The sequence below is a fragment of the Musca vetustissima genome, unplaced genomic scaffold (assembly GCF_032173495.1).
Source record: "Musca vetustissima isolate MV318-11 ecotype Yass unplaced genomic scaffold, APGP_CSIRO_Mvet_v1 utg438241, whole genome shotgun sequence".
NCBI classification, from domain to species: domain Eukaryota; kingdom Metazoa; phylum Arthropoda; class Insecta; order Diptera; family Muscidae; genus Musca; species Musca vetustissima.
The window spans coordinates 5139-21587 of NW_026877444.1; the positions used below are offsets into that span (position 1 = coordinate 5139).

General features: G+C 31.9%; 1 protein-coding gene across 1 annotated transcript; it reads left to right on the forward strand.

Moving 5' to 3' along the window:
* Nucleotides 1–922: 922 nt before the first annotated feature.
* LOC133322030 (juvenile hormone esterase-like) lies at nucleotides 923–4308 on the forward strand (the record flags this gene model as incomplete). The annotated part of the gene is made up of 6 exons (XM_061531099.1): nucleotides 923–1065; nucleotides 2578–2703; nucleotides 2952–3407; nucleotides 3456–4020; nucleotides 4085–4217; nucleotides 4282–4308. Coding segments are annotated over 6 exons (1450 nt in total), but the record flags the coding sequence as incomplete, so codon positions are not given.
* Between the last annotated feature and the right edge of the window lie 12141 nt (nucleotides 4309–16449).

A 16449-nucleotide genomic window follows, 5' to 3' on the forward strand; every position in this document is an offset into this window, starting at 1 on the left:
TGTGTGTGTGTTTTCTAAATAAATTATCACTGTTATATGACAATTTACAAACAACAGGTAAGACAATTTAATAAAATTAGAGAAAAATTAGATAAGGGGGTTCACAGGGTGAGATATTTATTATTAGAGGGAAGGGATATTATTTTGTAGGGATTTTTAAAGCGATATTTTCCTCGATGCCTGATGATTCATATTATTCACGGATCCATATCATACCCTGTGAATCCCCCTTTTTTATTTTATCTGTACTCAATATTGATTTATAATGTTTATTTTATGGCCTATAAACAATTTCCAATATTGAATGGTCGTCAATTAAGACATTTTCAAAAATGAAAAAAGTTTAAATAAACATTGACTTGTTGTTTTTATTGCAATTTCAACTAAGACACACACACATACATACACTCACACACAACAACAGAAATAAGAGCATTCACTACAGATATCGGTTTGTTTGTCCGATCTCAGCGAGGAGGAATGGCAATGGCAGTGTGTTGGCTTTGCCATGATTGGAGGAGCGTGATGAAAGTTTTATTAGCATTTAATTGTTTCATTATTAAAGGCAACAACAACATCAGCAGCAGCCGTAACAACAACAATCAACCGAATACTAAATAAACAAATGGAACCTCATATTTCGATATTTATGAAGTGTTTGCGGGTGTGTGAGTAAATGAACTGGGTAAATAAATACATGATAAGACTTGTTCCAATGGATATGGCATTTGAAAACAAATACTCCCCCGGAAAATATGATATGAAATTCCGCATAAGGTCTGATGATCGATCTGTCAGTCTTCATCACGAAATTTGCTGGAAAAGTTGCATTAGAAAAATATTAGAAAAGAAACGATGCTGACAATTTTACAAATCTGGAGCCTAATTTTTATTATAAAACCAATATTAATTTGGGCCTCAGAAAGACCTGCGGTGGAAATAAACAGCGAAGATTTCAAGGGCACCATTGTCGGTGTGGAAAAACAAAATTTGGCAAATGAAACATTTGCAGCATTTTTGGGTATTCAATATGCCAAAGCACCCGTGGGAGAATTGAGATTTAGGGTAAGTCATTAAATATTGAATTCAGCGGAACGGAAACTCTATTCAGCTAAGTTAAACTCAAGTTTCTCACTGAAAACCACATTCAAACTTTAGCTAAATTGTAGATTTCCTACGGAAAATCATATTCAGCTAAACAGAATTAAATAATTTCCTCTGGAAACCTGATTCAGCTAAGCTAAATTGCTGATTTCCTACAGAAAATCATATTCAGCTACGCTGAATTGAAAATTTCTTACAAAAAATAATATTCAGCTAATCTAAATTGAAGAATTGCTGCCAAAAACCTTATTCAGCTAAACTTATATGTGAAATACTAACATGAACACATATTCAGCAAAACTTAAATGAATTAAATTATTCAGGTTAACGAAAAGCTAATTCAGCTATGCTGAATTGTAGTTTTCTTACAGAAAAGCATATTCAGTTATGCTAAATTGAAGATTTCCAACAGAAAACCTTATTCAGCTGGGATGAATTGAAGAATTTTTTCCAAAATCCTTATTCAGCTAAGCTTATATGTGAAATACCAGCAACATTTATACGAATATTCTTATCAAATACCTTATTCAGGTAAAACAAATTATTTCAGCTTGGCTACAGAAAAGAATATTCAGCTATCCTGAATTGAAGAATTCCAACAGACAACCTTATCCAGATGGGCTGAATTGAAGAATATTTGCCAAAAACCTTATTCAGCTAAGCTTATATGTGAAATACAAACACTAACACTTATTCAGCAAAACTTGAAGAAATATTTCTTACCAAATACCTTATTCAGGTAAGTAAAAACTTGATTCAACTTGGCTGAATTGTAGATTTCTTATAGGAAATCATATTCAGCTATGACTAATTGAAGATTTCAAACAACAAACTTTATTCAGCTAAACTGAATTGATTGAGATTTCTTACCAAATACCTTATTCAGGTTAATAAGAACTTAATTTAGCTTGGCTGTATTGTAGATTTCTTACAGAAGAGCATATTCAGCTATGCTGAATTGAATATTTCCAACAGGAAAGCATATTCAGCTATGTTGAATTGAAGATTTACAACAGAAAACCATATTCAGCAGGGTTACATTGAAGATTTTTCAACAGATGCTTTATTCAGCCAAGCTGAATGAAAAATGTCCTACTAAAAACTACATTCAGAGACGCTGAATTAAAGACTTTTTGTCGGAATACATATTCAGCTGGGCTGAATAAAAGATTTCGCACTAAACAACTTATTCAGCTGGGCTGAATGGAATATTTCCCAACGGAAAACTTATTTGGGAATGCTAAATTGAAAATTTCCCACAGAAAGCCTTATTCAGCTGAGGCGAATTAAAGTTTTCCTACCAAAAATCTTATTAAGCTTGTTTGTATTAACAATTTTCCATCAAAAACCTTATACAGCGTTGCTGAATTACTATAAAAATGCGTATTAAGCAATGCTGAATTATAGATATTGCACAGAAAACCTTATTCAGCCCGGATGTTTTTAAGATTTCTCTCTACTAATTTATTTTAGGATCCACAGAGAGCCGAGCGATTCGAGGGCGTATATGAAGCCATGTACGAAGGATACGAATGTCATTCAATAACAGCGACCAATGCTTCGGAAGATTGTTTAAATTTAAATGTCTACACCAAGAATGTGAGTATTGGAAGTTCCAGAGATTGCCGAAGACCCTTATGTTTATGACTTATTTATATAAGAGTGTATTTTATCCATGGAGACCCCTTCAGGGATTCTTTTGTGTATAGAAGGTCCTTCTGGTATTCCTCTGTATATAGAAGCTCCTTATTGGGTATGCTAAGAAGAGGATTTACAATCTAAAGAAACTTCCAATAGGTCTTCTAGAATATCCTTCCTTTTTCTAACCTAAATTTTATTTTTTCCAGCTCCATCCCTCCGAACCCCTTCCCGTTATGGTGATGATCCATCCTGGTGGCCTTTATCTTGGCAGCTCCAGATGGCTGAAACCCGGCTATCTAATGCAAAAGGACATTGTGTTGGTGACATTTAATTATCGTTTGGGTACCTTGGGTTTTCTGAATTTAGGTTCATCTTCGGTCCCCGGTAATGCTGGGCTCAAGGATCAAATTTTAGCTCTGCAATGGACGCAACGTAATATTGCAAATTTTGGTGGAAATCCTCAGGATATCACTCTAATGGGTTATAGTGCTGGGGCACTAAGTGTATCATTATATTTAGTATCGTCCATGTCTAAGGGCCTTTTCCACAAAGCCATCATGATGAGTGGTTCCATGCCACCTCAAATTGTAATGCCACAAGGGGATCAGAAATATTTGGCCATAAGGCAGGCCAAGAGATTGAATTGTTCGGGATTTGAGGATGTAACAGAAATGCAAAGGCTGGAAATTCCTGACTATAAGGTTACCAAGGGTGAAGATATCTTGGCCTGCCTCTCACAATTCTCGGGCAAGGAAATATCAGGAACCTTGAGGCAAATGTTTGATTTTGGTAAAGACAATCCCATTTATTTATGGCTTCCAGTGGTAGAAAAGGATTTTGGCCAGGAAAGATTTTTGGTAGAGGATTTTTACAAGTCCTTAAAGGATCTAAAGGAATTGAAAATTCCTCTACTAATTGGTTATACAAATGGTGAATTTTGTTCGTCCTCCAAGGATATTTTAGCGGATGAGAAACTAAAATCAGAATTTGAGGAAAATTTCTTGACCTTGGCTCCACGGATTTTTGGTTATGAAAATTGGCCGCACAGCAAGGATATTAGTCAAAGGATAAGGGATTACTACTTCAATGGCTCTACGAGATTATCAGCCGAAGATTATGATAGGTTGTGTGATTTATTTTCCGATTCATTGATACGCTTTGGGGCACATCGCACTGGGCAGTTGGCCAGCGAGAAGGGTGCGGAGGTATATTTCTATGAATTTCGTTATCAAGGGAAATCCTTGGAGGTGGACAAGGATTTTCCGAATAGGAAGGGTAATATTTGTGAAAGAAAAAAATCTGAAGGGAGGTTTTTAAAAATATATTTATTTATTCTTAGATCGTGTGGAACACATGGATGACTTGCAATATCTTTTCAATTGGAACCACAGGCCCAATGAGGATCTGTCGCAGGATGAGTTGGGTATTATAAAGCTTTACACGGATTTTATATACGATTTTGTGAGGAATGGGTAATACTCCCTTTAAATACGATTCTCTATATAATTTATTTTCAATACCTTTTATATTTTCCAGGAAACTATCCTCTCCAGCAGCCAAAACGTATCCTAGCTCTTACGCCATATTGAATCGGAAATTGGAATATAAGCAGGGGAATAATTTTGAGAATTTTAAATTTTGGTTGGATTTATTTCAAATAAATAATAAAAATTAAAAGACAAATACTTCGATATTTTGAAAAAATATTTTTAGGAAATGTGTGGATGTTTGTATGTGAGGAAAGTAGTAAAGTCGGACTGGGCCCATTATATGATACCCTTCACCACTTGGGTATATTGTACATATGTATCCTTACAATTGCATGTCAATGTTACCTCAATGCTCCCTATGCTAAATTTAATTTCATTCGGGTAGATTTAGAGTAGTCTGCATACCATGGGACAAATTTATGGAAAAAAATATATGTATATGTGGGAGCTATATCGAAATCTGAACCGATTTTTACGAAACTTACCACACATAATTCTAGACCCAATTTAATACGATATACCAAATTTCGTGCAAATCGAAGGATAAATAGGGACTTTGGCGCACCATTGACATAAAATCGGGAGCTATATTTAAATCTGAATCGATTTTCCCAAAATCTAACACCTACCACTCTAGACTTCATTCAGTACACCATTCCAAAATTTCTTGCAAATCCAGGGCTATATAGGGACTTTGGTGCACCATTTACATAAAATCGGACGAAAATATATATGGGAGCTATATCGAAATCTGAACCGATTTTCTCGAAACTTAACACATATCACTCTAGACTTCATTCAGAGCTCTATGTCAAATTTCGGGCAAATCGAAGAATATAAAGGGACTTTGGTGCACGAATTACATAAAATCGGATGAAAATATATATGGGAGCTATATCGAAATCTGAACCGATTTTCACGAAATTTAACACATATTACTCTAGACTTAATTCAGCATGCTATGCCAAATTTCGTGCAAATTCAAGGATATAAAGGGACCTTGGTGCACTATTTATCTAAAATCGGAGGAAAATATATATGGGAGCTATATCGAAATCTGAAGCGATTTTCTCGAAACATAACACATATCACTCTAGACTTCATTCAGAGCACTATGCCAAATTTCGTGCAAATCGAAGGATATAAAGGGCCTTTGGTGCACTATTTACCTAAAATCGGACGAAAATATATATGGGAGCTATATTGAAATCTGAACCGATTTTCACGAAATTTTACACGCAGGGTTCTAGACTTAATTTAGTGCGCTATGCCAAATTTCGTGCAAATCCAAGGATATAGGGACTTTGGTGCACCATTTACATAAAATCGGATAAAAAAATATATGGGAGCTATATCGAAATCTGAACCGATTTCCTCGAAACTTAACACATATCACTCTAGACTTCATTCAGTACGCTATGCCAAATTTCGTGCTAATGGAAGGATATAAAGGGACTTTGGTGCACTATTTACCTAAAATCGGAGGAAAATATGTATGGGAGGTATATCGAAATCTGAACCGATTTCACGAAATTTAACCCGCAGCGATCTAGACTTAATTTAGTGCCATATGCCAAATTTCGTGAACATTTAAGGATATATAGGGACTTTGGTGCAGTATTTACCTAAATCAGCCGATTTTTTCGTCCTTGGGCCAAATAAATGACCTGTGCCAAATGTCATCCAATTCGAATCAAAAATGCGACCTGTACTTTGTTTACAATTTAACATGGAAAGGCAGACGGAGGGACGGGCGGACATGTATATATTTTTCTTTTTTTATTCATTACGTCTTACCTGAGTGAGTTCCAAAAATATAAATTTAATTTAATTTTGTTTTGTAATATGCAAATGAGAATTACCTGAAATTGAAAATAAACAAAACAATGGGTTAATCAACTGTTGAGGTTATAATGTGGGATAATAAATTCTGGTATAAATTTGGCTGAGCTGCATGTATATCTGCTGGATGTCCGGAATTGACCTTTATAGAATTTATTTTGAAATAAAATTCACTTTTAAAAAAATATGGTCTAAGTAGGGAGGAGAAGGAATATGTCGGAAAGCGACACAAATTCCAGCCATAAAACCAGTTCCATTTCACACAAAAAATGGCAATTCACGACAAGTGTTCTGTTTCGTATGGAAAATGACTAAACCACCCAAAGTATTGAAAACAGTCAGAATGAACAACAATTCCAACAACAGCAACAAAAACCACTGAAAACACATTTAACAGCCATTGAACTGATTGGCGAATGTCGCCTGTTGCCGCCATACGTTTTTTTGAACCAATATTCAATTACTGTTCGGCGTGCTGGACTGCTGCTGCCGCTGACCATTGGTCGAGAGATAGGAAATCACAACTATAACAACAAAGATATAAATAAAATTAAATAAAAAAATTGTAAATGGACTAGGATAGAGTATAAAAACCAGCTGCATTAAATTGCACTTTTGCACAATTGAAGTGAGGAGGAAAGTTAATAAAAACAACAGTCACCACAAGGTTATTGACAATCCGCGGGTAGATTTGTGTGTAAATCACATTTCCCATAATGGAGCCGGAGGCAAATAGAGGGAATGCGAGAGAGGTCAACTGGATTTCGCCACGTCTATTCAATATTATTAATTAGCCATAGATTATAATTTATGAAACACATTAAATTCGTTGTCGTTATTGTTATTATTGTTGTCAGTGGGATATCTGTGGCGATATTGGGTGTCAAATGGTGTGAATAATTTCAATATTTTTTTCTTATTTAAAAGCAATTAAAAAATAAATGAAACAATTCAATAATAAAGCCATGGAGGTGGGTTTGACGTTCGAAACTGCTCTAATACCTTATTTTCGAAGACTTGAAACAATTTTTATGAAAAATTATGGAAACTTGTAAAAAATCAAAACTGTTATACACAAGAAAAACTGTTATACTAGGTATTTTAGATGGTTCCACTGTGTAAATATATCAAAATTAGGCTAAAAATACGAAATCTGGAATTTTTCCGAAAATTATAACAGTTTTGGAAACTGTTATACAAACTGTTATACTTGTGAAAATTGGTTAAAAAGCTAAAATAATGACAATCACTGCAAGATATGATCATTTTGAACAAAAGAAACAAATTTTGGATCATACAAATCTCTCAAAAATCTAAATTTTAACTGTTATACTACAAGAAAACCCTAACAAAAATAAAAAATATTATACTAAATTGATTTTAACTAATTTTATTATGCATATACCTTGTTTTAAATAAAAATAACTTATTTTTCTGAAAAAATAATGAGCATTTTTATTAAACAAAACTGTTATACTGGCGAAAAAACTCTTATACTTAAATGCTAAAAATATTTCAATGTGTAAAAATATCAAACATTAGGCAAATTTTTAAAATCTTACGTTATTGGGTATTTATAACAGTTATAAAAAAGTGTTATACAAACTGTTATACTCGATAAAAATCACAAAATTTAGCTATAATATTACTTATTTCTAGTAAATATATCATTTTTCTTTAAATAACACATTTTTTGGATTATCTGATGCTGCAAAATCTAAAATTTAAACTGTTATACTATCAAGAATTGCACAAAAAATATTGTTACTACAGGTTTTTTGGAAAGTTAAAATGTTTAAATATGTCAAAATAAAACTAAATATGCGAAATCCAGGACTTTTCGGGGGAATCTATATCATATAAAGTGTTATACAAACTGTTATACTCACAAATATAACACATTCAGCTACTATAATAATTATTTCTACTAAATATGCACATTTTTCATTAAAATAATACCATTTTGGATGATTTGTAGCTGTAAAAAGTCAAATATTTAAACTGTTATACTACTAAAATAGCACAGAAAATATTGTTATTGTCGTTTTAAGAAATGTTCAATGCCTCAATATAGCGACATAAGGAAAAATGCATGAATTCTGCGATATTTGAAAAAATTATAACAGTTATGTAAAGTGTCATACAAAGTGTTATACTCACAAAAATGTGTTCTAATGTTGAAATATTGATAATTTCTACTCAATATAAACCTTATACACTTTTCTGGACCATTATAAGTTGTTAAAAATTAGAACTTAAACTGTTATACTCACAAAATAGCACAGAAACAGCTGTTACAAAAGGTTTTCGAATCTTGAAATGTGCAAAATGTATTAAAATTAGGCTTAAAACAAGAAATTTGGTTCTTTTGGGAAAATTATAACAGTTATGGAAAGTGTTATACAAACTGTTATATTCACAAAAATGTGTTCCAGTGCTAAAAATAATAAAAATTTTTACTAAATTTAATAATTTTCAGTATTCTAAACCCTTTGAATTTTCAAAACCTATACAAATAAACTGTTATACTAGTAAAAAATTACAAATATGGTTTTAACTTGAATTTTCAGACAATGTCTCAATATAGCTAAATAAGGCTAAACATTACAACTTTGTCACATTTCCGAATATTACAACAGTTATGGAAAGTGTTATACAAACTGTTATACCCACAAAAATGTGTGTTTGATGCTAAAATAATGATAATTTCTACTAAATACACATTTTTTTCTTATTTCAATTAATTTTTGATTCATTTGAAGCTGATAAAAATTAGAATTTAAACTGTTATACTCACAAAATAGCACCAAAAACAACAGTTACGAAAGGTTTTTGCATCATGAAATGTGCATATATGTCAAAATTAAGCTTAAAACACGAAATAGGGTGTTTTTGAGAAAATTATAACAGTTATAAAAAGTGTTATACAAACTGTTATACTCAGAAAAATGTTTTCCAAATTTTAAAATAATGCTAATGCATACTAAATATATAATTTTTCCTTATTTAAAACCTTTTTTGAACCGTCATAGGTGGTAAAAAATTATAAATTGTAACTGTTATACTCACGAAATAGCACAGAAAATTCTTCTACGAAAAGTTTTTGAATCTTGAAATGTGCCAGTATATCAAAATTAACAATAAAACACGAAATCTGGTGTTTTTGGGAAAATTATAACAGTTATGGAAAGTGTTATACAAACTGTTATACTCACAAAAATCACATTTTATGTTAAAATATTTGGTATTTGTACCAAATATAGCATGTTTCTTTAATTTAAACCTTTTTGGTTTGCCATTAACTGTTATACAAACTGTTATACTCAGAAAATTTTCAATTAAAACTTTTTAAATATTTTTTCATCGAAAAAATCCATATTTTCTCTTAAATAAACTACTCCAAATTTTAATTTAAATATTTCCTGTAAGAATTATTTTCCAATTTTTATTTTCAAAGCTGTCATATTTCCTGCTTAGAAAACTAAATTCTCACCCAGTTACATTGTTATGCATTTTAAACATGTTCGCGCGCCATTCCTTCATATTTATTAAGACATTACGTGCGCTGTATGGTGTGGTGTGCGACAACAGTTGGCGGGTTAGTCGCGCGTTACCCATAGTGACAGCCAGCGGTTGGCCTTTAAAACAAACAGCGAGCAAACAAACAAATGAAATGCATTTCAATTCCGTGTTAGTGTGTGTGTGAGTGTTTCTGTTTGCTGACAATGCAACAAATACATTTTGTGAAAAATGTCAATATTTGTGTGTGTGTATGTTTGAGTTGCATTGTGCAGAGCAAACAACTGTTGTTCCTAGTTTTTGGTTGAATAAACAAAGTGCCAGTCCAACCACCCAGCCAGCCAACCAACTTCCCACCCACAGTGTACGTGCTTGGCAAACGTGAATGTGCGAGAACATGTCGTCGTCGTCTTTGTAGGAAGAATTGTATAATTCGAATTTATGAAACATGAAGTTACTTGAAACGTAGTTAGTTATGATCAGTCTTTTGGCGGAATAAATATTAGTAAGGAAATATAATAGGTGCCTAGAAATAGGTAAGGGGTTTTCAAGGATATTTGTATGGGAGAATTTAATGTGCAATAGTGAGGTCGATAATTTGGTGGCAGGTTTTAATAAAATTGATGAAACTGGAAACGTTTTTCGTCTTATAATCGCAATTAAATATTTTCTGGTGCCTACTGTTAGGCGCAAAATCTTAAGAAATTGAAATTAGAAAAAAATGGTTAACGGTTTTTAACGTTTTAATAGAACTAAAGTTTTCGGGGATTTGTTTCGGGTCATAATCAAAAATTAAAAATTTTTGGTGCCTACTTTTAGGCGCCAAAAATCTAAAAAATCTTAATTCGAATATTTGATAAACAATTTTGTGATATTTTTATGGATCGAATTTAGTTGGGACTATTATTCTGGTTATGATAATTTTTTGTTGCCTACCTTTAGGCACCAAAAAGGTTAGAAATCCCAATTCGAATCTGTAATTGATCATTTTTGGATTATAATAGCAATTAAGGTTTTATGAATAGGTTTTGGGAACGTAATCGAAATCCAAAAATGTTTGTGCCTACTTTTTGGTGCTAAAACATATAAAATATCGTAGATCGATGATATGATGAATAGTTTTGTGGACTTTTCATAGAATTAAATATGTCAGGATTTGTTTCTGGTCCTAATCGAATTTTAGTAATTTTTGTTGCCTACTTTTAGTGGCCGATAGTGTAAAAAAAACCATAATTCGAATCTATGTTAGATGTTATTGTTGCCTACTTTTAGGAAACAAAAATGTTAAAAATCCCAATTCGAATCTGTGATAAATAATTTGATGGGTTTTGAAGTTTTTAATGCTTTTAAATTTGTTTAATGGCCAAAATTGATTTTTTTAAATAATTGTTGGTGCATACCTTTAGGCGCCAAGAATATAAAAATCCAAATTATATGATATAATGAATACTTTCATGATATTTTCATAGAATTAAATTGGTTGAGATTTGTTGTGGGGGCATAATCACATTTTTCAAATTTTTGTTGCCTACTTTTAGGAACCAAAAAATGTTCCAAATCCCAATTCGAATCAGTGATAAATAATTTTATCGTATTTAATAGTATTAAATGCTTTTGAATTTGTTTCATGGCCAAACTTGAATTTTTAATAATTTGTTGGTGCATATTTTTAGGCTCCAAAATATATAAAAATCCAAATTCAATGATAAGATGAATTCCTTTATGATATTTTCATAGAATTAAATAGGTTGAGATTTGTTGTCGGGGCAAAATTGAATTTTAATAACATTTGGTGCATACTTTTAGGAACCAGAGTATATAATAAACCCCAATTCTAATCTGTGATATATAATTTCCTTGTAAAATTAAATAGTTTTTGGTGCATACTTTTGGGTACACAAAAAATATAAAATCTCGTAACTCGTAGATCTGCCTTATATTTTATTTGCCGTTTAATGGTACAAGAGATGTTCGGTTATGTGTTATGGTCCTAATTGAATTTATAATTTTTTATGCCTACTTTTAGGCAAACAATTTTTGCAAATGCGGGAAAATCTTATGGATGGTTTTTTGGTATTTTTGTCATTGAAATAATTTTAAATTATCTGTTTCGGTAATAATTGATTTGTTTTTTTCTAATTTTTGGTGCCTACTTTTAGGCAGCAACAATATTCTAAATAGCTATTTGTAGATATGATGGTTAATTGATTGGAATTTTAATAATAGGAGGAATGTTAGATTATGTATTCGGGCATTAAATTTTTTTCTAATTTTTGGTGCCTACTTTTAGGCACCACAAATATGAATAAATCATTATACGAACATGTGGAATATAATTTAATGGTATTTGTATACTATAATGACGCCTAGGTTCTATATAATTTTCATAATTGAACTTTTATGTATTTTGTTGCATACTTTCGGGAGCACCAAAATATAAAAAATATTATAGTTCAAAGATAATTGTGTGTTAGTTTACTAGAATAGCGGATACTGGGTTATGTTTGCTGGTACTAAAGAATTTTATTTTTTTCTTTTAGGTAGAAAATTAGAGAAATCTGGATTCCAGAACATAATTGTTAAAGTTGTAGCTAATTTTTGGGACTTCTTATACAATTAAGTTCACTGATTGACTTTTTCTGGTCCTAATTACATTTTTAAGACTTGGTGACTATTTTTAGGCTCTATAAAAATTTTAATACTTTTGTTTTTAAAAAGGTGTAGGATAATTTTGTAATATATGGATAATATATGGGGGTATGGACAGGACACATTATGTATTAATTTTTAAGATTTGGTGACTATTTTTAGGCTCTATAAAAATTTTAATCCTTTTGTATTTAAAAAGGTGTAGGATAATTTTGTAATATATAAGGATAATATATAGGGGCATGGATAGGACACATTATGTATTAATTTCACGTCAATATTCAAGTTTTAAAATTGTTATTGTCTACTTTTAGGCACAAAAAAATAATAATAAATAATATTAAACCGAAGCTTGTATTATTTCAACAAACCAAATGTTATTGAATCAAGTTTGCTGGTTTTAACTAAAGGTTGATATTTATGGTGCCTACTTTTAGGCACAACAAATTTTTACAAATCGTATTTTGAAGATGTTCTACACAATTTTATAATATTTTAATAGATTTACTGCTACCAGATTATGTTATCCCTTCATAATTGAATTTTAATATTTGTTAGTGCATACTCTTAGGCTCTAAAATTTCAAAACAAACCCAAAAATATATTTCAATGAAGCAGAATTAGAAAACATGCAATGGCATAATGAAATATGATTAGAGAATAATATTTTTTTAACTAAAGGCAATAAATGTTCCAAGTAACCAAATATGTTGCCTATTTTTAGGATAACCGGAAACTGTCACATCTATTTATAATCACAACACAAAAATAAAAAAAAAATCTCAAAATGTTTGCACACAACTAATGGTCTTGTAAAATATTGCATGTCATCTGGTGACACCATAACACCCTCCTCCCCCGTCCCATCCCTCACAGAAAATGTTGTAAAACAAAATAAAGCAAGAAACTTGGATACAAGAAATTCCTTGTGGCACAAAACTGACAAGGTGATCCATCCATGTGAGACATTTCATAATTCACATCACGTTTTCAATTTTTGTAAAATAATATATTTTTCGAAACGACCACACAAAAAAAGATATTATCCCTTTTTTTCTGTTTGGCAGTCAATATGTATTCTGAAACGAAAAGATGACGTAGAGAGCAAAAAGAAGCAACAATCCAAAAAAAAAAATCATAACAAAAATAAGATTATATAAATAAACCGGTCAGGAAACTGCGGAATGCCAAAAATTTACTTCGCAAAAGCCTCAAGGGGATAAAAATAATCAGATCGACAATCTTTCCATGGGAGCAGTCAATGGCTTTTTAAGAAGCGTTAATGAGCTGTAAAATTGGCAGTTGTTATTTTCTTGCGAAAAAAAATCTCAAACAATAATCGTAAAACCTTTAAAAAATTGGGACAGTTTTAGATAATAACCCAGACGTGACAGAAAGGTTTTACCGGTCTGGATTTTATAAAATGATATATTTTCAGAGACCAAAACAAGGCGTGAATTTAAAAAAAAAAATTAAAGAAAAAATCTTTAAAAAATCCACGCCTCTTTCTTAGGATGTCCTTTGAAAAAATCTTTAAAAATCCACATCTCTTGCCGAGAATGTCCTTTAGAAAAATTCTTTAAAAAATCCACGCCTCTTGCCGAGGATGTCCTTTGAAAAAATTCTTTAAAAAATCCACGCCTCTTGCTAAGGATTTCCTTTGAAAAAATTCTTTAAAAAATCCACGCCTCTTGCTTAGGATGTCCTTTGAAAAAATTCTTTAAAAAATCCACGCCTCTTGCTTAGCATGTCCTTTGAAAAAATTCCTTTAAAAAATCCACGCCTCTTGCTTAGCATGTCCTTTGAAAAAATTCCTTTAAAAATCCACGCCTCTTGCTTAGGATGTCCTTTGAAAAATGCTTTAAAAAAATCCACGCCTCTTGCTTAGGATGTCCTTTGTTAAAATTCTTGAAAAAATCCACGTCTCTTGCTTAGGATGTCCTTTGGAAAAAATCTTTAAAAAAATCCACGCCTCTTGCTTAGGATGTCCTTTGTTAAAATTCTTTAAAAAATCCAACCCTTTGCTTAGGATGTCCTTTGTGAAAATTCTTTAAAAAATCCACGCCTCTTGTTTAGGATGTCCTTTGAAAAAAGTCTTTAAAAAATCCACGCCTCTTGCATAGAATGTCCTTTGAAAAAATTCTTTAAGAAATCGACGCCTCTTGCTTAGGATGTCCTTTGTTAAAATTCTTTAAAAAATCCACCCCTTTGCTTAGGATGTCCTTTGTTAAAATTCTTTAAAAAATCCACCCCTTTGCTTAGGATGTCCTTTGTGAAAATTCTTTAAAAAATCCACGCCTCTTGTTTAGGATGTCCTTTGAAAAAAGTCTTTAAAAAATCCACGCCTCTTGCATAGAATGTCCTTTGAAAAAATTCTTTAAGAAATCGACGCCTCTTGCTTAGGATGTCCTTTGTTAAAATTCTTTAAAAAATCCACGCCTCTTGCTAAGGATGTCCTTTGGAAATTTTATTTTTAAAAATTCACGCCTCTTGCTGAGGATGTCCTTTGAAAAAAGTCTTTAAAAAAATCCACGCTTCTTGCTAAGGATGTCCTTTGGAAATTTTATTTTTAAAAATTCACGCCTCTTGCTGAGGATGTCCTTTGAAAAAAGTCTTTAAAAAAATCCACGCCTCTTGCTTAGGATGTCCTTTGTTAAAATTCTTTAAAAAATCCACGCCTCTTGCTGAGGATGTCCTTTGGAAAAATTCTTTAAAAAAACACACGCCCCTTGCAGAGGATGTCCTTTAGAAAAACTCTTTAAAAAACCCACACCTCTTGCGGAGGATGTCCTTTGGATTTTTAATATTTTCTTCAAGGGCCATCAGAAGATTGCATTTTTGGCTATGCCACAAAAGCTAAGAAGGTTATTTTTAATTCTGCCCCTAAAAGCATGCAATGGATTTAGCTTTAAAAGCAAACCCCTTGTAGGAAACTACAGAATCAAAAATGCACAATTTTCCTCTTCTCCTGTCTTCAACAATAAAAATCCATTAAATATAACATTATGACCATTAAGAAATGGCTATCAAGATGAAAGGCAACAACAACAAAATATAAAAATCAAACAAATAATAGAAAAAAGCAACAACAACAGAAACAAATACATCAACCACAAACTGAAGAGGAAAGCATTTAGCCACAACAAGAAGCAACAAAACCGAACGCGAAACAATTTAGCCATATTTTTTAATGGATTGCAACAACAACAATAAAACCTGCGACAACAACAATAAAAGAACAATACACCAAAGTATGTCAACAGAGAAATACGCCGAATGGTTGACAGATGTGTCAGAAGCTAACAGAAGCCGAAGCGATATTCAATTCAAATGGGTGGGATATGCGGGAGAGGAGTCTCCCGGCTCATAACCATCGGTTCAGAAGGATGTGTGTGTGTATATATGTGTGTTTGTATTTCAAGGATGTTGTATTCATTTTGTAGTTGCTGTTCTCTTTCGATAGTTATGAATAGTTGGATAGTGGATTGCTGAAATGTAATGTAATACATATAATTACGTATAGCATACATTAAGGCTGTGTAATTTAGTCCAGCCATATTTAAAGTATACTTTTAGGCTATTGTTAAACAAGATTATCTCTTTGTTTTGCATTGAGCGATTGTGACAAGGATAGTTTGTTTCCTCCCTCTCTCTCGGTTCCTCCGCATATTTCCTTTTCCTAGCTAGTTTTCATTGTTTCCTTCTTCTTCTTCGTTTGACGTTTTTTCTTTCTCGACTTCCGGCAACTATTATTCATTGTTATATTCTCATTTATTTGTTGTTTGTTTCGCCAGCGAATAGTACCAGAGTAGTATTTACTTAAAATAATTGCAGTAATTTATAATATTTGCCATGGAAGATGTATGAGGCTCGAGCAACATTCCTAGACATTTTTAATAAATACGAATAACGAAAACCAAACTGATTTTTAACTAACATTCTTCTTCTACTTCTTTCTGTGCTACTGGATTTCTAATTATGCAAATAGTTCCTGTCATTATTCTTTTTTTGACAGAAAACAAATTTTCTAATGGATATTGAAATGAGGGAATAAATTATTAGAAATTTGTTGCATATTTTAAGGCATAGGAAAAATTTAACTAAAAATCAAAGGACAGATATGTGGATTTTTAAAGAATTTTTGCAGAATTTTTGACACCCTCTGAAAAAGGCGTGCATTTTTTAGAGAATTTTAACAAAGGAC